At 48.8% G+C, this 26,259-nt stretch overlaps 5 protein-coding genes across 5 annotated transcripts; 2 read left to right on the plus strand and 3 right to left on the minus strand.

Moving 5' to 3' along the window:
* Positions 1-3,494: 3,494 nt before the first annotated feature.
* LRP88_14543 (class I SAM-dependent methyltransferase) lies at positions 3,495-5,001 on the minus strand (the record flags this gene model as incomplete). Its single annotated transcript, XM_083250883.1, has 9 exons — positions 3,495-3,752; positions 3,830-4,172; positions 4,231-4,320; positions 4,376-4,388; positions 4,450-4,477; positions 4,525-4,594; positions 4,644-4,685; positions 4,738-4,877; positions 4,933-5,001. The coding sequence occupies 9 exons, from the start codon at positions 4,999-5,001 to the stop codon at positions 3,495-3,497; spliced, it is 1,053 nt and encodes a 350-aa protein (XP_083093283.1).
* Positions 5,002-8,652: 3,651 nt separating this feature from the next.
* LRP88_14544 (uncharacterized protein) lies at positions 8,653-9,531 on the plus strand (the record flags this gene model as incomplete). Its single annotated transcript, XM_083250884.1, has 1 exon — positions 8,653-9,531. One exon carries the CDS (start codon positions 8,653-8,655, stop codon positions 9,529-9,531), a length of 879 nt encoding a protein of 292 aa, XP_083093284.1.
* Positions 9,532-10,167: 636 nt separating this feature from the next.
* On the plus strand, positions 10,168-11,568 carry LRP88_14545 (aspartate aminotransferase family protein; the record flags this gene model as incomplete). The annotated part of the gene is made up of 3 exons (XM_083250885.1): positions 10,168-10,170; positions 10,219-10,435; positions 10,535-11,568. 3 exons carry the CDS (start codon positions 10,168-10,170, stop codon positions 11,566-11,568), a joined length of 1,254 nt encoding a protein of 417 aa, XP_083093285.1.
* A 370-nt stretch (positions 11,569-11,938) lies between these two features.
* LRP88_14546 (uncharacterized protein) lies at positions 11,939-16,454 on the minus strand (the record flags this gene model as incomplete). The annotated part of the gene is made up of 3 exons (XM_083250886.1): positions 11,939-13,328; positions 13,383-13,576; positions 13,626-16,454. 3 exons carry the CDS (start codon positions 16,452-16,454, stop codon positions 11,939-11,941), a joined length of 4,413 nt encoding a protein of 1,470 aa, XP_083093286.1.
* A 4,262-nt stretch (positions 16,455-20,716) lies between these two features.
* LRP88_14547 (uncharacterized protein) lies at positions 20,717-21,187 on the minus strand (the record flags this gene model as incomplete). The annotated part of the gene is made up of 1 exon (XM_083250887.1): positions 20,717-21,187. The coding sequence occupies one exon, from the start codon at positions 21,185-21,187 to the stop codon at positions 20,717-20,719; it is 471 nt and encodes a 156-aa protein (XP_083093287.1).
* Between the last annotated feature and the right edge of the window lie 5,072 nt (positions 21,188-26,259).

Raw genomic sequence — 26,259 nt, forward strand, 5'->3', positions numbered from 1 at the left:
CGCTTAACGAGACCGACTGTATCCATCCTGGGTTTTCTGATGGGACTTGGCTTCCCTTTCATGTATGTTAGAGTCTAGACATTAGCGCCTGAAAAGCATCATGATTCCTCAATCTTTATTCTTTAGACTGCATGAGTTTTCCGCTCCTAACCTAGACATAGCCTGATGATGCTCTCTCAGTCGCGATAACAACGAATAATATCCACGGACAATCGTAGCACAAGGAGGCTTGCTGGCGACAACATTGACATGATCAGGCAGATAACCCTGGCCAGAGTCGGTTCTGGAATTGCCACAGAGCCTTTGGGGACTCTTTCTCCGCCGCGGCGCTTTCTATCAGTAACTACGGTACATTAACCCGTGCTTCTTTTCCTCATGGACACGCTTTTTGTCCCAGAAAGACTTGGCGCATTTCCAACCGTCATCACTCCGAAAGGATACAGAGTTAATGTGTAACCACGGCATCCATCCGTCACCCCCAACAATTCCTTTGCGGTGGAGGTCAACTCCACTCATCATCAGAATTACCGTATGGTGACTTAGGCTTATGCGATAGAATGTGGCAAGGGTGAAACTTGTCAAATCCTCAATGCTCATCCTCTGCAGCTCGGAAAGAATGTCCAGGCCTTGAGACAGGAGATAATGAACAAGTTTGTGCGTTTCAAGTTGAGTTGGATATCGAAACCGACACAGATGAAGTTGCCTCAGTACCCAGTCGCGGTCCTTGAAATCAGGTCTGCGTTCGAGGTAATCCGCCTCGTCGGCTTCAATGCCGTTTGGTGGTGGTATCGCCATTACACCGAGGTACTCGACGACGTTGCCTAGTAGTGACCAATGCTGATCAAAAACGTAGTATACGATCGAGTAGAAGTTGTTCACAATGTTCATGTCCTCCGTAATGCTAGCTTCTTCCTCAAAACAGACCCGACGAGAGTCTGTGTCCCATTTGAACAATGTCTCCTCGCCACGGAAGAACGCCTGACAATAGCTCTCGAACCGAAACACGACACGAGAGAATTTTTGTTTCTCTCTCAAGGACAGCTCCATGCCATCACTTAGAGAAGCCGGGTCGACGCAGAGGGGAGGCAAATCTTCTCGATTCATATGTTTGTAGTAGTTCCAAGCTTGTGGCGCGTATTGAGACGTGATCCACTCGGCTTCGGTGATGGTTGTTGAAAGCGCGTATAGATGCCCGAGTTTATTCATGAGGAATTGTTCTGTATCGGTCTCAGAGCGAGTAAGGGAGAAGATGGCGATTGACCTTACCTTTTTTTCTGCTTCTTCTCTATCCAAAGTGTCGAGTCCCTCCTTTTGTTTGGCATGAAGTAGTCGAGCTGCCAAGAGCGCTGCAGAAGGAATCGAGCCGAAGGTGGCATGGATTGCCTTGATGTGTGACTTCAGTATGGATCGCTTGTCGGCAAAGAAGCGTCGTGAAGCATTGGGGGAGGCATTGATGAGACTGTTGAGATCGATCGGCGAATCGCAAAATTTCATGAGCATAACCCAAAGCTCGGGTGGAAAACAGAGGATGCTCGCCATCGCGTTGCCCGTGAGTGGAGGTGAGTATCGTATTGGATGTATAAAAGGAGAAGATTCATCCCGCACCATTTTAGAAGAAGTAAACCTCTTTTAATGGGGGAATACGCTTGGGAAATGATTCATGATAAGAAGAATAAGCAAAAGAGTTTTTGTTAGATAGAGTTGAAGCACTCCATGGAAGCCTCAGCATGATTCTCTCATCAAACTTCGACAAAGGTTAATTCCGCAGGTGTTGACGTCACCGAAACGGCTCAGGATTTCCGACTGCTGTCCAATTGGATATTGAAACGGCAGATTATACTTGGCCGTGAATAGATGGCAAACCTGACTAAGGTGATAAAATTACCATGTCACCCATATCAGACAGCCCTCGGCGCCGGGCGGATCATGGCCCTATTGTCTTTGGTACCTAACCACAGAGAGACCAAGTACGCCGCCGTCAACTGCAAGCGAAGGCAAGGTTAAATTACGCAAACCTGTTCTCTAAAGCATACTCAAGCCATGCAAGCCCAGAGTCTCACCAAGGGGCGTGCTATCAAGCTTATCAGACGGATGCGATCTAATCTTATCATGCTGGATCTTATCTCCATCGTGTGTTCTTATCTTATCGGTTCCCTTATCTCAATCGTGTTTGTCTACCCTAAACACTTCTCGAAGACGTGGCAAAATCTTCTAAGCAGCCAGGCGATAGGTCTGGTAGGTATTAAAGCGCTTGATTGTACTTTTTAGATTGTTTTCTCTCTGGGGAACCTATGTGATCAAGTTCCCTGCCGCTGGTTGTCATCAACGCGGTGAACATCGAAGCATACCACAAATCTCGTTTTCATTGATCAATCATCATGATTCTTTTTTGGAACCGTTCCCTTTAGGAAGTACCTCGTACAGGAGTCTTCATCTCATGGTTATCACTTTAACTAGATTCTCTCCCAGAGAAGCCTCACTCTTACCAAGCACCACTCTCCGCGAGCCATCACCGCCATAGGCTCCGGCCTCGCAAGTACTCTGCTCAAGAGTAGGATAGCCGCTCTAGGCCCAATGAGGCACCAGGAGTGAGCTCCACTTGATGGCGCTGGCAGCTGTTACTCCTTAGTTAGCACTCCCTCCCCTGTCCAACCCCGTGTGCTTTCTTCTCAACCTGCGGCGTGTGTGCCACACTACGCGGGTTGAGGAAAAAACGAGACACTAGAAGAGCACTGAAGGTAAATTTCCTCTAAAGCATTAACATATATTTATATATTATGTACTAAAATAAGATAAAAGGTATCCAAAGAGCAGTTATATTTTATGTGTGTTCTATTCACATATTATCAGCTATCTTTAGGGAAGGATAAGGTAATGCCTTTCTCCTGGTGTCTTGATTTTTCGTCGACCAATGTGCACCCTTCTTTGGTCTCCTTTGGACCGAGACTTTTTCCATTGCTTCTCCACAGCATCACTCTCCTGTTGCTCTCTTCTTCTGCTCTGAAAATTGCGGTTTTGTTAAGGTCGCTATTGTGGCTTCTGCCCTGGAATTGAAGCTGCACTGGTGCATGGTCGACAGGCTTTCTCTTTCAAAGAAGCACGCATTTTTCTTCTTTTTTTTTTTTTTTTCATTTCTTTTTCCATATTCTAAAGTACTTTGAAGCTCCTCAATACTGCGTCGGGAGCATCATCGTTCTCTGATGCATTATTATTGTTGCCTCACCCTTGCATTCTTTGTTCCCAAGCCCCTCCTTTCCCGATATTTGTCCCTCTCCACCGAGACCCCCGTATTCCAAGGCACACCCCAACGATACCAAGAACTGAAACGACAAGGTCTGCTTCCCACCGATTTAAGAAGTGAATAGAGACAAATGAGTAAGGTCAAATAGCTACGTGCAAGCGAAGTAAATACATTTGTCATATGATTCATCAAGTCGTGATCCACCTCTTTCTCATCATTATAGAGTGAGCTTGCAGCCTTGCGTATCAACCCTTTAATCACTCGACTTAGGAGCTTCCTTCTTGGACGGCTTCCGACCCCAGACCACCTTCTGGCGGTAGAACGCATGCGACTTGCCTGCGCGCATCTCGCGGCGAAGATGGGAGATGTATACCTGAATCTCCTCCTTGCTCCAGCCCAGAGTGTGAGCCATGAAAAGAACGAAGCCTTCGGTATCAGTCTCGAGCCCATACTGAGTGAAGCGTCCCATCTCCTTGAGTCTGGGATCCTTCGGCCATCCACCAACAGGGCACTAGCCAATAATGTGAGCCCTGATTCAACACCATAGAAAGCCCTCTGAGAGAAAGGCCATTCAGGAGAAAGGCTTACCTTGAACTCAAACTCGTGGATGTCAACGAATCCTGCCTTTTCCATCTCCTTCTTCTGGGTATCGTCTTCCACGACCGTAAAGGTCGCACCAAGCTTTTTGCCTCCTTCGACAAAGAACTTGCCCCATTGTCCCATTGCGGAATCATCCTTGACCGTTCCATCATCACTCGTGATCGCAGATGAAGTCTCGTAGCTCTCGACCCAACCGCCAGGCTTACAGCAGCGAAAGGCTTCGCTGAAAAGAGCGCCCCAGTCTTTGATGCTGCCAACCAGCCATCTAATGTGGATGTAATCAATCGAGCCGGGCTTGAAAGTCCACTCGCGGGTGCAGTCTTCAATCTCGCTGCCATCTTATGATCAGTCTTGAGCCGACTACGGGATTGGGCATGGGTGACACGAACAATTGCAGGTTCGGAGGAACCCAGCCTGGCTGGATGGGGGACAGGTCTGTTCCTACAACACGTGCGTTGGGATACTCGTCGGCGAAGTCACTGCAAGGGTCAGCGGGCGGGCTTCTGCATGGCGTTCGTTACGGTCAAAACATACATGGCCCAGATGCCTGTATTGTCGATTCGAGTCAGTATTGAGTACACCAGGACTCAGTATTGGGCATTCCTTACCTGTTCCAGTGCCAATATCGACAACAAACTGAGGGGTTAGCAAACAAATCGATGTAAGGCTTAGGAACCGCCTACCTCGAGGTTCTCTTTTTCTAATGGCGCCAAATGGAGCTTTTCTCCGATGCCGAGAGTCAGAGTGTGATGGCTTAGAGTCTCAGTAAACATCATCCGGGTGACAGTAGTGGTAGGCATACTTGATGTCCATCACCTCATTTTGAGTTTCATCGTTTGCACCCCTGGCATTGTGCCATTAGACTATGGGATAATATTCGGTATCCAAGGACTCACCAATATTGGGCATTGCCCTGCTCACTGTGGTAAGATCGCCCATGAATAGTTCTATATTGTAGGATACTGGAGCTGATGGAAGCAGTTGACGATTCAGCGCCATCACCAAGAGCAGAATCGGCGTCGGTGTCATCTTGTCCCTGTTGCAACCATAAGCAAGGCACGAGACATTGTGGCTTGGAGTGGTGAGACAACCTGCTGTGCCCAGTGCTGGGGAGGGAGGATACCACCGGGTGGGGAATCTGCGGGTGTATCTTCACACATGTTGGGAGGGCGGTAGATGGATCAGCGGCTGGATTAGGTAGCCAACAGGTATGGAGCAGGCTGGAGTAAATGATGGGGAGGCTGTCCTGGTAATTATGAGCGATTTATTGAGGACAAAGTGTGAGCGGGGTAGTGAAGTGGCTGCAGGGATGCAGGAACAATAGAAGTCCGAGAAGGCTTCACCCCTGGTCAAGAGGATCACGGGGGCAGATTGACAAGTTGGAGCTGATGAACCACGTACGATTATTCAAGCGATGGTATGGTACCGACCTCTGATCCTAAGGTCAAAGTGTCTTTACAGTACACTCTGCATTATCCGCAACAAAGTCGTTGCCCATTGTTGTCTTCCCAAGTTCGCATTATCGAGCCAAGAAGCGGGGTCCTCCACCATCCCGGTGTCGGGTCGCGGAGCATTGACGAGTTCCGCGAGTGCCAAGGATATCATCAAGGTATGAGAGCAACACCTAACTTGCAGCTTGACAGCTGAGGGGTTTGAAATTGGCAGTTTGGCGGAAGGATTTGGCTGACATTAGATCAACCATCTCATTTTTGATGATAGATCGTAGTCACTAATAAATTTAAGAGGATTATTCAATAAGTTTATGATAAGCATATAATAGATTTATGACGAGTTTATAATGAGTTTGTAATAAGTTCATAGTCAGTTAGTGATAAACAAGAAAGTACCAGGGACACAAAGAAACTTTCACCACAGGCGGAATTGACTCAAGCAATGATTTGGCCGGCCTTGGGTATTAAACTAGAACAACTTCTTTTCCCAAGGGCTTGAAATGCTCGGCTGAGAATTTGGACTCCCTATCCGCACATCCCAATAGAACCTGACCAAGCCGCTGGTGCTCCCCAATTACCCCGTATCCAAGAATCAAGCAGTATAAGCTTCCAAATGGTCGCTGGCCGGATTGTCCCAAGATAAAAACGCTGACGGAGAACTCTCCATCTTCTTGCTGTGTCGGGTCCGTTGACCTCTGCAGCGTGACGCGGCCATCATCGACAAGACGTTCGCGCAGCGGGCAGTCAAGTATTATGTGTTTCATCTCCAGTGCTGGCGTAATCTCCTGCCTGATAAACATCTTGGGTTTTCTCTCCTGAAATCGCATAGTATAGTATATGTGTGGGCCATATAGGGTTATAATTCTTCGAGAGACAGCTCCAAACTGATTTCCCTGGTACACAGGCGTGGTACTCGCATCTACGGCCTCAAAAAGAACGTGCGTTAGAGGTAACGAAAACTCCACACCCCTTCTGTAGAAGCTGAGCGAAGCCCAGGAGAAGCTTGGCGCAGCATAGCGGTCAGAGTGCCGACCCAGTTCGCCAGCTGTATACCATTTCAACTGTTGCACGAGAGTGCGTCGCCAGAGTCCAGCAACATATGGCGTCTGTCCGTCGAGCGTGGGGAACCTGGACGCCATTTTCCTTGCCAAACTGGACAATGAAACCAACTTGTCTGTGTCTTTGGTGAAGAGCCTGTGTGAGAATTCCTCAACCAAGCTCTCCCAAGATCGTTCGTCAAGACTTGTAGGACTTGAAACCTGCCAAAGACCACGATAGGCCTGGCTAAGCTGCTGATCGCATATGCACGCGGATCCCGCATTGCACTTCCACTGAATATCATCCTTTGTAAACTTGATATATCTGGATGAGAGGACTTCCTCTTGAAATGTCCACGCGCGCGTATCAAGGGGGTCATGAGGGTGGCCCACTGACTTGTGCTTATGAAATCCAGATGTGCAGACGGAGCTCACGGTTAGTTGGAAAGGCAAGCCGAGTGATGCCCGAAGCCGACCATGATGTCTCTCAACGTCGAGGAACCCACTGTGACAAGACGTCGATGAGGCGGCGATAATGGTCACTTTGGACATGGAGTATACAGTGGCCATTTTCGTGGCCTCAACTTCCCAGTCCTGCAACGAGTCCTGAATGATGCAAAGCGAACCGGTCCAGATATGACCAATTTCCAGCTCTTTGCACACCCATAAGGCTTGCCGAATAGTAATAGATAGCTCTGAAATATCAATGCCGGAACGAAGGGCCTGGGTGGTGGAAGCCGTTGCCTTGTATGGTGGATTTGACTGTAACTCGGACGCGCTGCCCCAGCAGTAGCTGAGGGCGGCGAATTGCCCCGGCATGACATCATTGTCGAAGTCGAGGAGGATTACAGATTGATTGCGGATCTGCAAGACTCGGGCGGGCCATTGTGTGTTGTCATCTGTCAAGGGCGCGCAATCATGTGCTGGATTGGAGAGGCAGTTGTTGAGCTGGTTTCTGATAAAGGAGATATTTTCGCCTGATAGGTTGGCCTGAGTGGTTCCATCAATGGGCTGTGGAATAGGTTCTGCCATCAACATGTGAGTTAGCGAAAGGATTTATGATGTCAAGGCCACAAATGGCACGGTAGCCTAGATGCGTACATACCATCCTCGATAGATATCACACAGCCGAGTTCGGGTTTGACATCGGCCATCAAGATCATCTCGATAGAGGATCGGCTCACAAGTTCAAGCTCGACAGTTTCTTCACTGAGCTTGAATGAGCAACTGGCACGAAAGGCGAGACAGCATACCTTTCATCCCCAGATTGGACATCGGACCAGATCCCCGCCCAAACTGCGGCCTCACACAGCACACTGCAGAATCTACAACCTTTACCCCCACGTTCTCGGATCTCGTCAGGAAATTCTTCGATGTAATCACTTGGTTCCAGCTTGAAGAGCAGCTTGCGACATCGTGAGCAAAGATTCCATTCTGCTAGCAGTGCCCATGTTGCCTGACTCCGTGATGGAAATCGGGCTTCCTTCAAAGCATCAGAGTCTATAGCTTCCAAGTATGACATGGTTTGTGAAGAAGAGGAAGCTTGTTCTCAGCAGGTTCAATGTATGATGAGGTGTGATGGGTTTGAAGATAACTGCGGGGAATGTTAAGCCAAGGCTGATCAGCAGGGAAAACAATAATCCACATTTACGCGCATTGACAAATGATCTACTATTGCATCAAGGGAGGGCTGAACTGGTTGCCCGCTCTAAGTAAACAAGTGATCAAGGTTTGAGTGTTGATCAATTCGTTGTCACAGCCGTGTTTATAGAGCTAGCCTAACCGTTGACATATACGGTCTTCTGGCTCTTATCCCATCGAGGGCCGGGCTTCAACTATAATAAAGAACACATTAATTGACATATACATCACCAAGCCCCCAGCCCTGTTTCTTGACCACTCTTCTCTAAAGTGAAACTAGTTATAGACTAGCCCTAGCTGAAATATTACTCCTAGGTTTGGATCTATATCAGGAGGTCGCCTTGATAAAATACACAGTAAAGTGGAACTATGAGGCTAAATATAGACATCGGGTTTACGGAGTTGGATTTAACGTTGCGGATTTGCGGAGCTTACAGGCCTTCGGATTTACAGGTGTACGGCTTTGGAGATTTGCAGATCTACGGGTTTATTGATATGCGTCACTACCAACTCCGGACATTGCAATCAATAATGACTTCTTTATCCTTTCCCTGGCTTCTTATGCCTTATTTAAGATCACCACTCTTCGTCTCATAGCCTTTTGCTAAGGAAGATCAACAACACAATTAATATCATTCAGACCATCCTGTATCATATTGCTTACCCCAACTCCAAACTCGACATGTATGCAATCCTCGGAGCGGCCGGCAAGGTCGGCTTTGCAACATCATCGGCATTACGCAAGGCTGGTGTGCCTGTAAGAGTGATTCTTCGCGATGCGTCAAAGGCGGCGCCACTGCGTGAAATCGGCTGCGAGATCGCTGTAGCCGACCTGCAGGATTCTCGAGCCCTTGCGAAGGCGATCGGGAATGCAGACACCGTCCAAATCATCCTTCCCCCGTCTCCACAGGCAAAAGACACGGCGGAGGAAATGCGAAGGGCGATTGAGAGTCTGGTTGCCGCGCTTGAAGAGGCTCGCCCAAATCGTGTGCTCGCAATTTCTGACTACGGGGCTCATGTCACTCACGATATCGGGATGCCTACTATGTGCCGTACTTTTGAGGAGCGACTTCGCCAACTCAACTGTCAGAAGGTGTTTCTGCGGTCGGCCGAACATATGCAAGGATGGGGACGCGCCATCCCAGCGGCGATAGAGTCTGGCACTCTGTTGAGCTTTCACGATCCGGTCGATATGCAGTTTCCCACGATTTCAGCACCAGACCTAGGCTTGATAGCTGCTGAGATCTTACTGCAAAACCCCAGCGACAGGGACGTGGAGATTGTGCATGCTGAGGGTCCGCGCCGGTACAGCGCCAAAGATGTGGCGACGGCATTGGGCGAGCTGTTGGGTCGGACGTTCAAGGTGGAGGCCGTGCCTCGCTCCCAGTGGAAGGAGGCTTTTGAGAGAGTCATGAGCGTGACTCTCGCTGAGCTCTTGATTAAGGCTAATGATGCCCAAAATGAGGGTGGCCTTGTCGACGTCGAGCCTAATTCCGACAATGTTCGGTATGGCACTACAGAGTTGGTCGACGCACTTAGGCCATTGCTTCCATCTCAGTAAGACCACATAGATATCTAGTATCTCTCAATGTATGGGGATTTTTATTATCCTTCTCAAACATGACGGTGCTCTAACTGTATTCTTTATCATTGTGGCCAAGACATCTTGTGGAGACATCATTGATGACCAGAACAAGAAGTGGCACTGCAGCCACAAGCAATCTGTCTCAATGAATACATGTTCACTTTGGAACACATTGCATCCTCGTGACTGCCCCAGCTGGCTGTCTACCCAGACAATTGATCCCATACCGCTAAGTTCCATCAAGCCAACTTGGCTCTCCTATCATCGATTCTCGGAGCCGGCCAGGAACCGACCGGCACCGAATATCTACAACTTCCCCGCTTTGATGACGCAGGATTACTGGCCGGCAGATGTTGAACCAACTATCCTAGGTCTAGCGTCCCCCAACCCCATCAATCTGATGAGTCCCGTGATACCTCGTTGTTGATCAGGAACACCTTGGCGGCTTGAATTGTGGAGAAGTGTGAACGGTGTTTGTTACGCTTTGTGTCGGTTCCCAGCATCGCGTCGGTTCCGGTGCCGCCAGCGGTGATGGTACAAAAGGCTTCAAGCGACAGTCCTTCTAGCAAACTCTGTATTCATACCTTACAACCCAATAATACCGATTCCAAAATGGTAGGATCTGAGTTTACACCAACCTTGTCTTTACTCACATTTCCCTAGGCAACTCTCCCGTCTGATGCTCAGGCCCAGAAACCTGATTCGGGGTCAGGTATTCTTCCTACATACCCCCGCCCGAGCTTGATGCTCACAAAGGGCGAGGGGTCATATGTCACCGCTTCCAACAACAAAAAGTATCTTGATTTCACCTCTGGCATCGCCGTCGTGTCGCTGGGTCACTCTGATCCCGAGATCACCAAGATCATAACAGATCAGGCCAGTTGCTCCGCCCCTTAGAGGCTATTGTACTAACCAGGTCTCTGACTTCAGGCCGGCAAGCTCATGCACGCCTCGATGCTGTTTGAGAATGAATGGGCAGATGTCTTGGCCAGGAACCTCGTTTCCAAGACGAAAGCTTCCGGTACCATGTTAGATGCGCACCAAGTGTTTTTGGCCAGTTCGGGAACAGAAGCCAACGAGGCAGCTTTGAAGTTTGCCCGCAACTTTGCCAAGAAGGTCGATCCTTCTGGCAACAAGTTCGAGGTCGTTGCTTTCGCGAATGCCTTCCACGGTCGTTCGTTCGGATCCTTGTCGGCCACGTACAATCCCAAGTATCGCGAACCGTTTGCGCCTCTGGTCCCTGGCTTCAAACACGGCACTTTTAACTCAGTTGAGGGACTTGACTCTCTCATCACTGATAAGACATGTGCCGTTATTGTTGAGCCCCTACAAGGAGAGGGAGGCATCTACCCCGCCAAGGCAGAGTTTATGACTGCTCTGCGGAAACGCTGCGACGAGACCAAGGCGCTGCTGATTACCGACGAGGTTCAGAGTGGTATTGGTCGCACAGGGTCTCTCTGGGCGCATGCCCATCCTTCTTTGAGAGATCCCAAGACCAACAAGGTGTTTGCGGAGCCAGATATCCTCACCACTGCCAAGGCATTGGGCAACGGTTTCCCCGTCGGTGCTACCATTGTGACACGACGGGTTGCAGACACCATCGGCCTGGGAATTCACGGCACCACTTACGGAGGCAACCCACTCGCATGCCGAATCGCAAACAACGTCCTCGACCGCGTGTCAAAGGACGACTTCCTCAAGCAGGTCCAGGCCAAGTCTGACCATCTCATCAAGGGACTCAAGGATCTGCAGGCCAAGATGCCCGAGGTTATCAAGGATGTCCGAGGTCACGGCCTGATGCTCGGAATCGAGTTGCAGCCAGAGTTTAGTGGAAAGATACCCGAAGTGATCCAGAATGCTCGAGATCGCGGTCTTTTGGTCATCGTTGCTGGGCCGTGCATTCGTATGGTTCCTCCGCTGACAATTGAGGCGAAGGATCTGGACCAGGGACTGGACATTTTTAAGGCGGCTCTTCAGGCCGTATGTGTGAATAAGAGTGGGGGAAAGCTATAAGATGTTGGTGGGGCTTGTAAAAGCCCTACACTGAAAAACAAAATAGAGGTCATGGCAAAACGGTTCTTGTCTAAACGTGATTGTTGAGTGTTGCTAGACAAATGACACCCTCTAGGGTCTCTTTGTACCTAGACAGTAAGCCCTGCTCGATAAAGTCAACGTAGAACAAACGGACAGCTGGTACTGTCAGTCTGCATCTTTTTTCTCCCATTTTTTGAGGTCGAGATCCACCTGATGCTCAGTCCAAGTATTTCGGTTCTCGTTCTCCTCCCATTGTTTCAATATGCAGAAACTGTCACGATGGCGCTTGATTTCTAGTTACAAAACATTTATTAAATGTTTAGACTAATTATATACATTAAATTCAACTCTAATGCGTGGCACTAGATGTGGGCTGACTCCAAACCACTGGAGTGTAGAGATCCGTGACCGTGATCGTTCCAAACTTCTCCTCCGACTCTTCTACGGCCTCCTGGTACAGATCCGGGAAAGAAGGCTCATCCGGCTGCAGCATCTGAGCTGCCATGGCCATCTTGGCGTCGCCCTTGGATAGCTTCTTATCCGTAATCTCCCAGGTTGGGTGAGTGTCACACTCCAGCTTGGGTCCTCCGGCTGAAACGATGGCTCGCTCCACGCATCCCGCCTTGATAGTGAATGGTAGGTTGAAGGCCACGCTGGTGCCCCATTTCTCTGTCTCGCCGTACCAGTGCCAGCCCGTCATTGCACCGCAGCCGCCCTCTTCGTCCTTGAGCTTCGCCCCTTCGTCGTCGCTCCAGCCATCGATCCTCGTAATCTCGACGTACCAGAAGAGACCTGCAGCGTAGACATCACAGTAAGCTGTTGGTGTTGGTTCGGGCTCAGCCGTCACAGTCACCGTTTTTCGAGGAGTTGTGGACGTCGATGTCGTGGATGTTGTTGTTGGGGTTGGCGTCTCGGTGGTTGTGGGGATCAGGCGGCATACACAGGTGCCAAAGGCGTTATCGGGGTTGAAAGGCCAGTGGAAACAGGTAGGCTCTTTGCCCTCTTCGCAGTCCATCTCACACTCGTTGTTGCTCAAGCATCCCTTGCCTTCGCCAGTGTTTGTGGGCTCGGGAGCGCTACTGGTTGTCGATGAGGGATCATCGCCCTCACATTGGCAGATCTTGAATCCAGGGAGTAGGACAACGGTGGCACAAGTGGCAGTTTTCCCCTCATCACAGTTCCAATCCTTACACTCGTCATCATTGTCGCATCTGGTGAGCGGCTGTCCAGTCGAGGTAGGGTCCGACTCTGTCTCAGACCTGGAAACAACAGTCGACAGAGTAGTAGCACTCTCAGTAGTAGTCGATGCGACCTTGCAGGAAGGTCCTTCCTCAACTTCATCACGCTTCTTGGGAATGTTGCCAATGTCCCAGTCCCATGCGACATTGATGGTGGTAGTGCCCTGCCCTGCTGCCCGTCTAACCAAAGTGTTATAGCGTGAGTTCAAGACGGACCACTTCTGCCTCCAGATCCTTTCCTGAGTCGCCTTCTGTTGCGCGTTCCATTGGGTATTGCCATTGATCTTGTTCTGCATTGCCGTCTTGCAATCGTTGAGGTCCTGCTGAATTCTGCGCGGCATGTCAGCGAAGGCTTGTGCGATTGCCTGGTTGATGGAATGGGTCTCGGTGCCGGTGAATCGGTTCTCCATGAAGGTCTTGTATCGTTCCGCAAACGACCACTTGTTGTCGACGACTGCAGGATCCTGAAGACAATCCCGAGCGTTCTTGTCCATGTCAAGGCTATAGAGTAACACTGTTAGCTTTGTTGAGATGCCCTAACATCGGAAGACTTACAGCGCCTTGTAGACCCGCAGATTCTGCCGGATCATGGCCTCGTGAGAATGAGGTTTGTTGGCCAGCTCGACTCCAACGAAGAGTTTGTCGATGATCTCGATTTGTTTGTTGACTTCCCCCTCCATTTGCGCCAGACTGAGTGTCTGCCAGTTGATCACCTTGTTCACGCCCTCTCGTACCTTCTTTCGAATGTTCTGTGGTGTGGTGGCGAATCCCTGTGGCCCAATGTTAGCAGAATCTTACTCTCATACCGTCAAATTGACTTGCCTTGGCTTCATTCGTCCATGCATCCACGCCGATAAAGTCGTCGAGGAAGTGGGCATCAAGGGGCTGGATCTGCTGGTGCTCCTGACCGCCAGGGTTTTGCTTGGCTCCGGGATAGGTCTTGAAGACGTCTTTGACGAACTCCATGTCTTGCGCGTTACTTGGCTGCTTGGATCCGAAAGGTGATGACATGGCACTGCCATAGTAGATCAAGTCGTCGCAGCTAATCTGTTGGACAGCCTGGTTGGGCTTGGTGCCACGAATGCTCTGACCTCGCCCATTGCTAGGGGTGATGGCCCACCAAAAGTCCTTCAGGAAGCTCTTTTCGAAGATGTGATCAATTGACGGCGCCTTCTCCTTGTAGTTGGCGGCATTCTTGTCGGGGAGCGGCTTTCCAGCAAAGTACTGGTTGGACGGTTTAGGTCCATTGACAGTAAGATAGCAACCGCGGGCGTCAGTCCTTCGTTCCCAGAAGTACCATCTATCAATGAGTCTCAGGGGTGAGCTGCTAGACTTCTTGATGGCCTGTTCGTACAGAAAGACGTCGTTGCCTTCCGGGTACTGGGGGAACGTGATGGGGACACTTGCCGGGATGTAACAGTTGCCCAACTTGTTGTCCTTATTGATTTGGTTGGCCTCCGGAGATGACCATCTCTTCTCAACGAACGGATTTTCGTCCGCTACATCCCTGCCTAGGCTTCCGTCCATGGTGTATAGAAGTTCGTCAGAGCATTCTGCGCATTCTTCGCCTCCACCGGTGGCACTGCAGCCTTCAGCCTCTGTCGTCGTCGAGGTGACGCCAGTCACACTGCAGCCAGTGTGAGTCTTGGTGCAGGTCGTGGTACAGTCTGGCGTAATCTCGGCATCAGCAGGTCCTGTGTAGGTGGTGCAAGCAACGAGACAATCACTGGCGGTGGATGTTTCGCTGCAAGCAGTAGATGATTTGTCGTCGTCGTCGTCGTCCTTTTCGGATTTTGGTGGGTCATTGCACTTGGTGATAAATGTCTGAATGCAAGGGAATGAGAAGCCGGGGAAGCCTGGGAACTTGAACCAGACGCCAGTAATAGGGGGGAATCCAAAGAGGATAAGACCCGAGCCATCGTCATCGCACTCCTTGGAGCCGACGATGACGGGAACAACGGTCTGCTCGGTGGAGCCCTCTGAGGTAGTGGTGATCCAGGTGTTGGTTGTCCACTCAGGATGGCCAGAGGCACAGGTGGGCGACCAGTTCGCAGGAGGAACTGTGACAGTGGAGGCGTAACTTTCGCTTTGACCCGACGTGGTTGTAGTGGGAGGAAGAGTTGTCGGGACACCAGCTGAAGTAGTGGAAGGCGGAGCATCGCTTGTCACGCTTGCACTGCCAGAAGTTGCCGTGTCAGTTGCTCCGGGCTGAGTAGGTTCAGTTTCAGTGCCGGAAGCAGTATTGGTTCCAGCAGGCCCGGTCTCGGACGACGCACCCTCGGTAGTGCCGGACTGAGTGAGGTTGCTCTCAGTGGCAGAAGAGCCAGTCTCGGTACTGGATGGCTCAGTCTCGGTGGCTCCCGTCTCAGTGTTCGAGGGCTGATTAGGACCAGTCTCGGTGTCAGAAGAAGCAGTATCAGTGTTGCCAGCCTGAGTAGGAGCGGTTTCAGTTCCAGAGGAAGCTGGCTCAGTGGTTCCAGTCTCTGTACCGGGCTGAGTAACACTGCCTTCAGTTCCAGCCGAGCTGGTCTCAGTACCAGAAGGACCAGTTTCGGTAGCAGACCCAGTCTCAGTGCCTGTAGGCTCAGTGACGCTGCCTTCCGTGCCAGAAGGAGCAGTCTGGGTATTGCCGGGTTGAGTAGGGCCAGTCTCGGTACCTGAAGAGCCAGTTTCCGTACCAGTTGAGTCGCTCTGAGTGCCAACAGAGCCTGTTTCGGTGCCAGTAGGGGCCGAAGGACCAGTCTCAGTGCCACTGGGCTGAGTTGGGTTGCTTTCAGTGACAGAAGTGCCGGTCTCGGTGTTGGAAGCGCCGGTATCAGTGGTGACTCCCGTCTCCGTGTTGTCGGAGTGAGTAGGGCCAGTCTGAACTCCCGTAGAGTCGGTCTCGGTTCCGGTAAAGCCAGTTTCGGTGTTTGGCGAGCCTGTCTGCGTTCCAGCAGAGTCAGTCTCGGTGCCAGTCACTCCAGTTTCGGTGCCAACAGGACCGGTCTCGGTGCCCTGTGTTCCAGTGGTTCCAGGATGGTTAGGCTCCGTCTGAGTCCCAGCTGATCCAGTCTCGGTGCCAGTCTGAGTGCCAGCAGGGCCGGTCTCTGTACCAGAAGGGCCAGTGTCAGTTCCAGTAAGAGTCATTTCAGTGTTTCCAGACTGCGTAGAGCCTGTCTCGATTCCAGGAAGGCTGGTCTCGGAAATGCCTCCGGAAGGGATAGTGGCAGTACCAGTTTCCGTCTCGATGCTGCCAGACTGGCCAGAAGTGGCAGTTCCAGTCGGGTCAGGCATGGTGTTGGAGTCATCAGGTCCAGGAATAGTATTGGTGTTGGTGTTGCTTGGTTGATCAGTCTCAGTGTCAGTACTGTCGGACTGACCAGGGATGGTGTTGGTGTTGCCAGGCTGGTCAGGAATAGTGCCACTGACACTGCTAGTGAGCCACGATGAAAATGTGCCAGTCGAGGTATCCCCATGAGAGCCCGTAGCAGACAAACTGCTCATGGAACCAGAGGCCGATTGGGAGTCAGTATCAGTCGAAGCTGACTGATAGGGAGGCAGTGAAGAGCCAGTTGTTTGTGGGTTGGACGGCCTACAAGGCCCGCCCAGGGCACCTGAGGCCCAGAGCAAAAGAAGAATTCTCATAGAGAGAATAGGAGAGAAAAGAATGAATACGGTGGGATGAACGAATGGCTATAGAGCAAAGAAACGAATGTGAGGTGGGTTGGCATCAAGAGTTACTGGGACATTCAGTCCTTATAACACATCAACTTGTGACCCTTGCAACTAATCTTGATCAAGTTCTCTCCCGGCCAAAAAATCTGGAGAATTTTCTTGAGTTGGTTCATCCTTGCCGGCTGAAAATAGGATGCGGGCATTTCCTTGCTTGCAGATGAGCCCCGATCCGCAGCGCGGTTATCGAGCAATGATCAGTGCCGCCTGTCGTGGCCGAAAATTCGCGGCGCACAGAATGTCCCTATCTAATCTAGCACATGATGATCCAACTTACATTATGGTTCCGTTGCATCAACAAGGCTCATGAGGTCAAATGGATGACAGGGCCACCCCTGATATAACTACAATCATTGGTGGTCTGGATGCTAGCACTGAATGAACATCCAGGTCGCTGCAATCCATCGTTTGTTTCACACAAGCCTAATGCAGTGGGTGCCCCGTCAGTGACCGCCCATGCATCGCAGCTACAGCATGTTCTAGCGGCTTTCTACGGGGCACAGGCTTATACGCCTCTCACTAAGAGATTGAAGGGACTGCCATTTCATCGTCCAGTCCGAGTGGACGTGCAGGTGAAACGGCCCACAGGCGCAGCATGCAATCTCATGCAAGGCACGGAGCAAGGCACAGCACGCACATTAACGTGTTTCACAACCGCATATACGAGCTTACCAACTGCCTACGGGATGTTTCTTCCGAAAAAACGTCGATCGGAACAACTACCGGCCCACCCGCTTCGACCCACAAACGAGGCGAAGACAAGGCACTGACAAGGCGCAAGCAACAGGGCAGTGTTTGCTTCCTTCTTGTCAAACCTCCGCTTCTATCGTATACCACCATTGCAACATGGGCTGCGCGAACGAGTTCCCCCACTGCTCGATATGCGGCTACCAAATGTACGGCAGGCCTCGTTACGAGTCTGGTCCCATCGCTTGGGAACCTTCACTATGGCAAAAGACCGTTGTCGCCCTCATAGGTCCTCACGAGCAATACTGCAGACGACAACAAGACGATCCTCTCAACAAGCGGATAACAGAGCATGCTGCTAGCCCATGTGACGGCGCTATGGGAAATTTAAGGCTATATCATAGCGGCCGGAAAGTTCACCTGCAAAGGCAATTCCAGTCTGAGGATCTATTTCCCGATGGCCCGACTGGCCTTGATTGGTGCCTTGGCGTGCATGAGGCCTGTCTGACGATGGCATCTTTGGTGATGCAGACATCACCGACTTCGCAGCTGAGATCCCTTCGAGATCTTTGGGTCACTCTTGATCGGCGATGCGAAGTAACAATAAGGGTTCGGACAGGCCCTAGCTTCTTTCATTGGCTTCCCCTCATTCCACTCCCGAAGAGGCCAGATGAAGCGCACAGGCGTTGGGGCAGTTACTATATTCCTGACTACCATCCTGGATCCTATTACAACTGGGCGAGTAGAACAATCCCAGCCTTTCATTCCATTCAACTAACCCATCTCTAGTGGCTAGATGATCCCTTAGTTATTCCACATCTCACCAGTCGTCTGCTATCAAACCTGCAGCTTGTTGAGCCTCACCCAGCTCGCCCTAGCAGCCTGCAAAGAAGACTGGACAGCTTGCCCCAAGAACTCCAGGACAGGATCATATCACTCCTACTGAAGGGAAGTATAGGTCTGGACTGCACTCGTATGCTGCCACAGTCATGCTGGAAACAACTCTTTGTTCGGATCCCATTTTTCTGGGATCTCGACAAAAGTCTTGCGTCAGAGTTCCAAGACGAAGACGGCAAGGAGTGGGATTGGGAGAGGCTATTTCGGCAGGTCATGGCGCGCGTTCAACCCCCTACCTATCCCGAGGACAGCGACATCAGGGCATGGAACTACGATGAAGTAGGGTTGGACGTACCACCTGGCTTCACTAATCGGCGCCGCATTTGGCAGCTTCTTGAAGATATGGACCCTGATGAGGTGGAGAAGTATGGCCTGGAAGAGCGGGAAGATGAGACAACGGACGGGGTAGACGATACGTCATGGGAGACAACCTCGGATGTTGAGACAGGATTCGAGCAAGATTGGGGCCGGGTGTTGGACCCTTCCGAGATCCCTGGGTCAGATCTTCCGTGGTAGTATCTGAATATCAGTGGTGCCTCTGCCTCGCCACGACGCTCGTATGTAATTTATCCACCAGTTATCTTGAGCTATTCTATTTTAATAGTGGTATGTATCAAGGCATGTTCAGTGTATACCTCCTCTCCAGTCTACCTAAGATATTTTCAGTGGCCCATAACTATGCCATGGAGTCATCACTATACGAGGCCGTCCTTGAACCTGACTCGTCTTTTTCTGCTGTGGTATTTCCTAGATTGTCAGCTACATCTATCTTCACATGAAGGATAAGTTGGACAGCAGCCCTACGCCGGTGCCAAACCCGAGATAGAAAAGTGCATGTGGGACAGGCCGAGATTAGAGTCCCCTAGAAATGTGGAGAAGCCGAGGTGATGCTGGCAAGGTTGAATTTCTCCACCAGTCCAGTCCACTCTACTCCGCTGTCTCAATATATTCGAAACGGACTTGATAGCTATTGTCCCTCATCGGGAACCTTTCTCAAATTTGCGTCGCCAGATCTGGCCGGCAACTGATCCAGGTCAGGGATGTCCTGCTTGTTGGCCAAAGACAGCCTTCCTTACTAGGCGAAATATGCATGGTGTATCTGTACCCGCCCTCCGTATAATCTCGGGTTTGGCCGTGATCGTAGAGAGAAAACCCTGATAATCAATGCACGGCCTGGTCACTGGTCTGGGCTCTGGTTGGTTTGCATGACTAGTTTGGCAGAATGCTGTGACTCTTGTCGAGAAATTTCATCTGTTCGGTCACATTCGTTTCTCCCCTTTCTATACGAGCATAGCTCGAGGTTAGGAGTAGGCAAATGAGTCAGTTATCGATTTTCCTATCTGTCACTCCGCTCGAGTCTCGGCTTTCAATCACCTGCTGGGTTACCCAGTTATGGCTTAGGTATCTAGGAGAAATGATATTCGCACAAAGCAGGAGTTTTCGCTGTGAGAATCGACAAAGATCCTCAGAGATGGAAAATTAGATTCGTCTCAAAGGAATATGCCTCACGGTTCGAATGTGGAGTGTGAACTTCAAAAGGACTCTAGACCCGCCTCACAGACCACGGACAAGGATCACTGTTGCAGCCCCATGAAACGGTCATCCGGCTAACGGAGATCGGCTGTAATAAATGGGGCAGCTGAAAATCATTGCCAGGATCTGCCCGGCTTGGCCGTTGCAAATTCTTTGCTGGCCTGCGTTCTTCGTCGGCGTTAATGGTCGGTGTGTGTCGCCAACACCGGCCTCAACTTGGACGGGAAATAAATCGGAGCTGGGCGAGCCAAAGGCGTAGGTAAGTTTTTGACGATAGGGTGCCACAGTGAGCATTATTTATAATCACAGTGAGACTGTGAAAACCAACGTGCATGGCAGGTAGCTTCTAACATGAGTGTCTCATTGTAAAGCTTCCAGTTCAACGGACTCAGACTTTATTCGCCCACCAAGCTGGTTACCAAGACTCACTTTGGTGGAAGACGTCTCAAGTATACGTTAGATATTTTAACACGACGCTTATATTCTTAAACTCTACGAGAAATAATTATCCAGGGCATTTAATCCTCTCGTTTTTATTTCTACCTCTAGGGTGCGTAATGGATGTCATGATAAGTAGAGTAATAACTTTCAGAAATATGAGGAATACTATAGCCTTTTTAATAATATTTATCTAATAAACAGGGTCTCTTAAGCTGTCTAGAAAGTTGTAGGACACTGAGAGAATGCAGAGAGAAATAGTATGTTTACGTAAAACTCACCTTTGAAAATCACTCAGGGCTAGGAAGCTACGAACACGATTTCAAGGACGCAAGTTGAAAGATGGAATCTCAATAGCACAAGTATTACCATTGATAATAGGAGATTCCTCTGTGCTCTTTTACCCATCCTCGAATAGGAACGGCACTTAGGTCTTACTAATAAGAGCCCGTGACTCCTAGAGAGGATTGACAAGACTGACGACGTGGGATAAACTCACACACACCACAGGTATATGAGAAAATGGAAGCCTGAGATATTAAGTTGGATAGTCAATTAATATAGCAGTAACCCTTTAGTAAGGCGCCTCTTCTATAGAACCCCACTTGTATCGTCATAACTTATGCGTACATCCAGGCGATAACTGCCATAGCTGCACCAAAAGTTGCCGGCATTTGAGCGAGAACAGTGGTAGAAGCATCCTCTTCATCAGAGGCGGGAGTATCGTTGTCTTTCTTGGTGGAAGGATCCTTTTTCTCGGTGAGCCTGTCGGTCGACAAAGGGGCCCGTTCAGAATCTGAAGGAACGCTGGGCTCCAGACCAGGAGGGTCCGTGTCATTTCCACTATCGTCCTTCAGCTTTTGATAAGGAGTGTGTGGGGTTACCGGGCCCGAGGGGGGACGCAGGTTTGCAGGGTTAGTGTTGGGCTGTGCGGGTGGTGGTGTCTGTGGTCGTACGGGTCTATAGACGGCCAGACTAACCGCAAATGAGTTGGCATTGCCAGGCAGCGGACCAGTAGGGGCAGTAAATACAACCGCGGCACTGGACAAGCCAGCGAGGATGTATGAAAGCTGATGTGTAAGAAGCACCATGGTGGAAGGGGTGATGTAAAGAATCTGAATAGAGATGGGAAGAGAGCTGGGACTTACGGGTATATTAATAAATGGCCCTGGTAGGCTGGGAACCCGTACACGTACGTCTAGGCGTACAAATAAGGTCACGTGATATCTTATACGTTTAGGCGTATAAATAAGATCCGTTATATAAGAGGCATATATGTGCAATAGCGATATAAGTGATAACTTAGCCTATTTGACCCTATATGTAAACTCGGCCATAGTTCTATTTAATAATATAATTAGGTCACGGGAATAATACTTAGAGATTTGCGTTTTCTTTATCTTTATAATAGTATATAATTTATTTATTTCCTCCTGCTTATTTAGGTATTACTTAGGGGGGTTCTTATCGCTATATAATCTCCTTTGTACTTTAATATCTCTCTTAGCAGTATCCCATATATGCTATATGCCTCGGTGCCTTAAGAAGGGCTCTTCCTCCATCGCCATCTCTACGTTCTTCTTAACCCGCTTAGTCTTAGCCTTATCCTAATTAAGATAACTTATTATTTCCTCCTTAGTCCACTCTCTTATGCCGGTTTCTACCCTACAACGCTTACCCATTTGCTTATAGTTAAGACACTAATTATACTCTAATTACTTATATAATCAAGGCAGCTCTATAGCCTTCTGATATTATTAGTTGCTCTTAGTAGCACTCAGGGGCAATATAGCATACCAGGCCTCTCGTGCCTCTTTATACTATTAGTAAATCGCCCGGGGGTTATCAGGTCGTAGTGCGGGCATAGGCTTCGTAGTAGTTATTACTGATTTGGCCACTAGAGGAGATATTACTTAGGTTATTATGTGTATTATTATATGCGTTATTATATAGGCTATAATCTCAGATATAATAGAGCCGCCTAATAGAGAAGCCGGGGAGAGAGAGCGGGTTATAGAGTAAGTAGATATTTATGTCTCTATGTATATTACCGTGGTAGTTTAGGATAAAGCCTTTAATAGATATTCATAACGCAAGGGGCAGGCCTTTGAGTTTATCTTATGGCCATAGTTATAATATCTTAAATACTTTAGCGGCGCCCTTGGCTATAATGCCCTCTTAATAGCCTCGAACGCAGAAGGTTCACGCTGCGTGCTTAATGATAGCAGTATTGAATTAGCAGCTAGGCGATCAAATAGCTTACGAGGCTTAATAATAAGCTAGGGGGTCCCTGAGCGTTAGAGATGCTAATATAAATAGAAATGGTGTAGTTAAAAGGGCTAACTTTGCGCTAATAGAGGCTGAAGGTTATGAGCATAAGGCAGACCAAGAGTCTTTATAAAGACCCCTATGCACCCGGGAAGCACTTTTAGTAGTCGTGCCAATTAAGTATTAACCTTCCGCAGGGCTTCATATGAGACCTAGCCGCGGATATTACTATATAATACCCCGGAGATATTAAGAGGTATAGTAGTATTCTGCTTAGCTTATTTAGCCTTGAGTTTAGAAAGCTAGTTCAATAATATAAGCTTAATAATCCTCTAGGCCTCGAAGAGATTAGACTAAGAGTGGCCTATATAGCTCTTAATAAGCTGATAAATACTCTCTGCCCTCGATATAATATATTGCTCTAAGTGGAGGTATTATTAAACCTAGGCCTTAATGAATCTCTCTTTATGGGGGTCTAGCTAGGTCTCTATAATATAACCCACCTCTTTAATATACTTAAGAAGGTAACGCTTCTTTTACTTCTTAAGTCTCTTATTATATATACCCTCGGTTATTAAGGCAACGATCTTATACCATAAGCTAAAGAATTACTTTTACTCTTTATCCCCCTTAGGGTTACTTTTATCCTAAGTAAATATAGGTATATAATATGCTATGATAGCCTTATTAATATATCATATATATAGCATTAAGGCTGACTCGGGGAAGCAAGAAGAGGAGGAAAGGGCATTTATATAAGCCAGGCAGCGATCTGTGAGGATCATAGAAGGAAGAGCTATACCGTGAAGCTTATATACTTGCCGCAGCCTCCTAAGAGCTCAGACGAAGTCTTCTTCTTCCTCGCCGCCGAGGAATGCAAATGTAATACAGAAGGAGCTTTGGTAAGCATTAATACTAACTATATCAAGAAGGGGTATCTTATACTTATTGGTCTTACGCGTATAGTCTAATAAAAGCACCTTAGGATATAACTTAAGGTATCCTAATGACTCCAGATATGCAAATAAGACTACTATAACCCTACTAGTCTTATTAAGATAAATCTCGCTCTAGAAGCCCTCGCTATTAAGTTGATTAGTAAGGGCATGTATGTGGCTTTGACTCTTAGCAAGTAGCCGCTTGCCTCGTGCAATACAGTTATAGATATCCTACTATATAGCGAGCGTATTTGAGCTCGTGTATAGATAAGATCTAATCTACTTTGGTATGATGCCGGCGCCGGAGAGTCGGTGGACTATTGATTTATCTAGGTGTGATAGTTGGCGATATACTGGATGTGCTACTAGGCTGAAGCTTAGGGGGTGATTATGCTAATGGAATTGAGAGTTAGGACGATGCCTAAGGGACTATTCAGTCCCACATAGGCTTGCCTTTACTATTACAGAGAAGAGGCATCTTATACGGCGTGATGTGGTCTTTCGGATCCGTTTCTTAGGGGGTATAGAGGCGGCAGAGGCAGTAGGCCCTCCTCTATGATCATAGATAAAGGTAAATATAGCTCTTCTAGTAGAGCTCTTTGTAGACCTTTAGGAGATAAAGGCATAGCCTCGGGGCGCTGCCTAAGCGTTAATTACTATGGCCAGTTCCTCTCGTGAAGTATATTAGCCCTTAGGGGGAAGAATATTATCTTATTTGTACGCCTAGACGTACGTGTACGGGTTCCCTGGTAGGCTGTCCTTCATTGCCAACGAGACTGCCTTGGAAGCACAGCCCCACAGAATTCTGAAGGAGGTTTGAGTCTCACAACTGTAAAAAACGATTTACATTCCATCCTGGCCAGTTATGCTACGTACTGGAATGCGTGCGGGTTGATGTTGTGCTCTAGAGGCCGGAAATGGGTAATGGTGGCGCTAATGATGAGAGTGGCTGCAAGTATATATGTGAATAGTGGCTCATCCAATGACTTTGCCTGCATAGCCTGGGTAACCCAGTCTCTTCAACACCAGTAGCATCCCCAATTGTGATTCCTGTGCCTTCGGCTGTGAAGTGATGGTTCATGGTGTGCTGCCTCGCGACAGGAAAGCTACTGCCAGGGTCGCCGTATGTGATTTCGCAAACCATGCCAGCCGCCGCCCGCTTTGCTAAGCTCTTCTACCGCACCTTTGACCCCAGCATGACGAGGGCTACAAGTAAACCGAATTACCTACCAAACTATAGAGGACCTTGAGTAGAATTATCGGTGGGCGACTTGGGCAAGCGGGACCTGCATGCCCGGAGGCGGGGCGGAGGAACGGGGAGCACTCCGAAGGGGTTGACTTGCTGACGTGACTAAGTCATGTGCCGCAATAATTTAAGCAATGCGGATCGTGGATAACCTTAACCTAAAGAACCTGTTGGATTGACCCCTCGTGTGGCGGCATATGCCCCGAATTTGCATAAACCCCTGGTACACAGATATCCTAGCCTTAGTCAGGTGACTAGAAAACCCCCTCTTCTCTCGAGAGGGGCCGAGAGGAAGATCAAGCAATAACATCATCACTTTTGGCTCCACATCGTGTTATTTCATATCATTCTGATCGAATATGCCGTACGCTATCCAACAGAACCTTAAGTTGACCGTGACGTTGTGTAGGCAGCACTGAGCTGGAAACTCTGCGTAGGGGTTGAATGGCTGAATATCGAATGGATCGGAACAATCTGTCACCATTATTGGTGTGCTCTTTTATATTGTACCCGTCGGAGAAGTCATGAAGAACAAGAATATGTCACCATGTCACAGCTAGTTCTTTTCCTTTTCTCTCCCTTCCTTAGTCTTAGATATTCAATCAACCAGTTCACCTTAGCTGCATAAGCTCCGGTCCGACCCTAGCAGCCTCCTCCTCAGGCGGCATTAGAGTCCATAACTGCACATTAAGCTTTGAGACTACACTTTCTGGGTCAAGAGGAATAAGCCTGGCCCCTCTGAAGGCTAACTTAATATTCTTTTCTATCATAGTGGCCTAAAATGCGGCATAGAAGGCCAGAAAGAACTCAGTCTTTGAAACATGGGTTATAGAGCATCTAATTAGATGCTTTATTTCTTGACCATAAGCCTGCTTTAGTAGCCCAAAGCACCTGATATTAAGTGGCTAAAGTATATAAGATAAATAAGGGGGCATATAAAGCCTGATGATCTTCTTCTCCTCATAATATCTCTCGAATTCAATTGAGTGGTGACTCTCGTGGCCATTAAGGATCAGAAGACGATAGCGACTATTTGATCGCTTAGCTGTGCACCGGTCAAAGTGCTTAAGCCACTTGAGACCGGTCTCGTTATCGGTCTAGCCATTTTGGGTCATTATAATAGCCCAATCGCCCGGGAGGTTGCTATCCCGGTACCAGTTGGCGAGGTAATATTAGCCCGCACCGATGATGAACGGCGGGATTGCTTAGCCATCTGCATTGATCGCCTAAATGACCGTAATCCATTCCCGGTTTCTAGGCTGCACTAATTTTGGCTTTCCACGCCTATCTATGCCTATGACGACTATTCCGCTCTAAATTATACCCATCATAAAGCTAGTCTTATTAATATTATAGAAATCATCTAATTAGATGCTATATTGCGTGGTTATATTTGCTATAAGTATAAACTACTTCTAGATAATAGCTAGATCTTTGCACTTAGCTCTCTAGTAGTTATATTTCTAAAAAAAATGCATCTTAAGGTCTAGGTATTACCTAATAAAATTTAAAGCCTAATACGTGCCGACTAGTAGCGCATCGCGGTCGGCAAGTAATTAATTAGCTATCTCTTTTATACTACGAAGCCGGGGGGGAAATCCTTATGAATCTAGGTCGAGAATAAAGTAAATAAGGATCTCTTCCTCTAGATTAGATAGCTTATGAGATTTCTAGATAGTATCGCGTCGAGATTAGATGCCTTGCTGCCGGC

Source organism: Fusarium phalaenopsidis (assembly GCF_050370095.1).
Source record: "Fusarium phalaenopsidis strain FUZ10S chromosome Unknown contig_32372, whole genome shotgun sequence".
In the NCBI taxonomy this organism is placed as follows: domain Eukaryota; kingdom Fungi; phylum Ascomycota; class Sordariomycetes; order Hypocreales; family Nectriaceae; genus Fusarium; species Fusarium phalaenopsidis.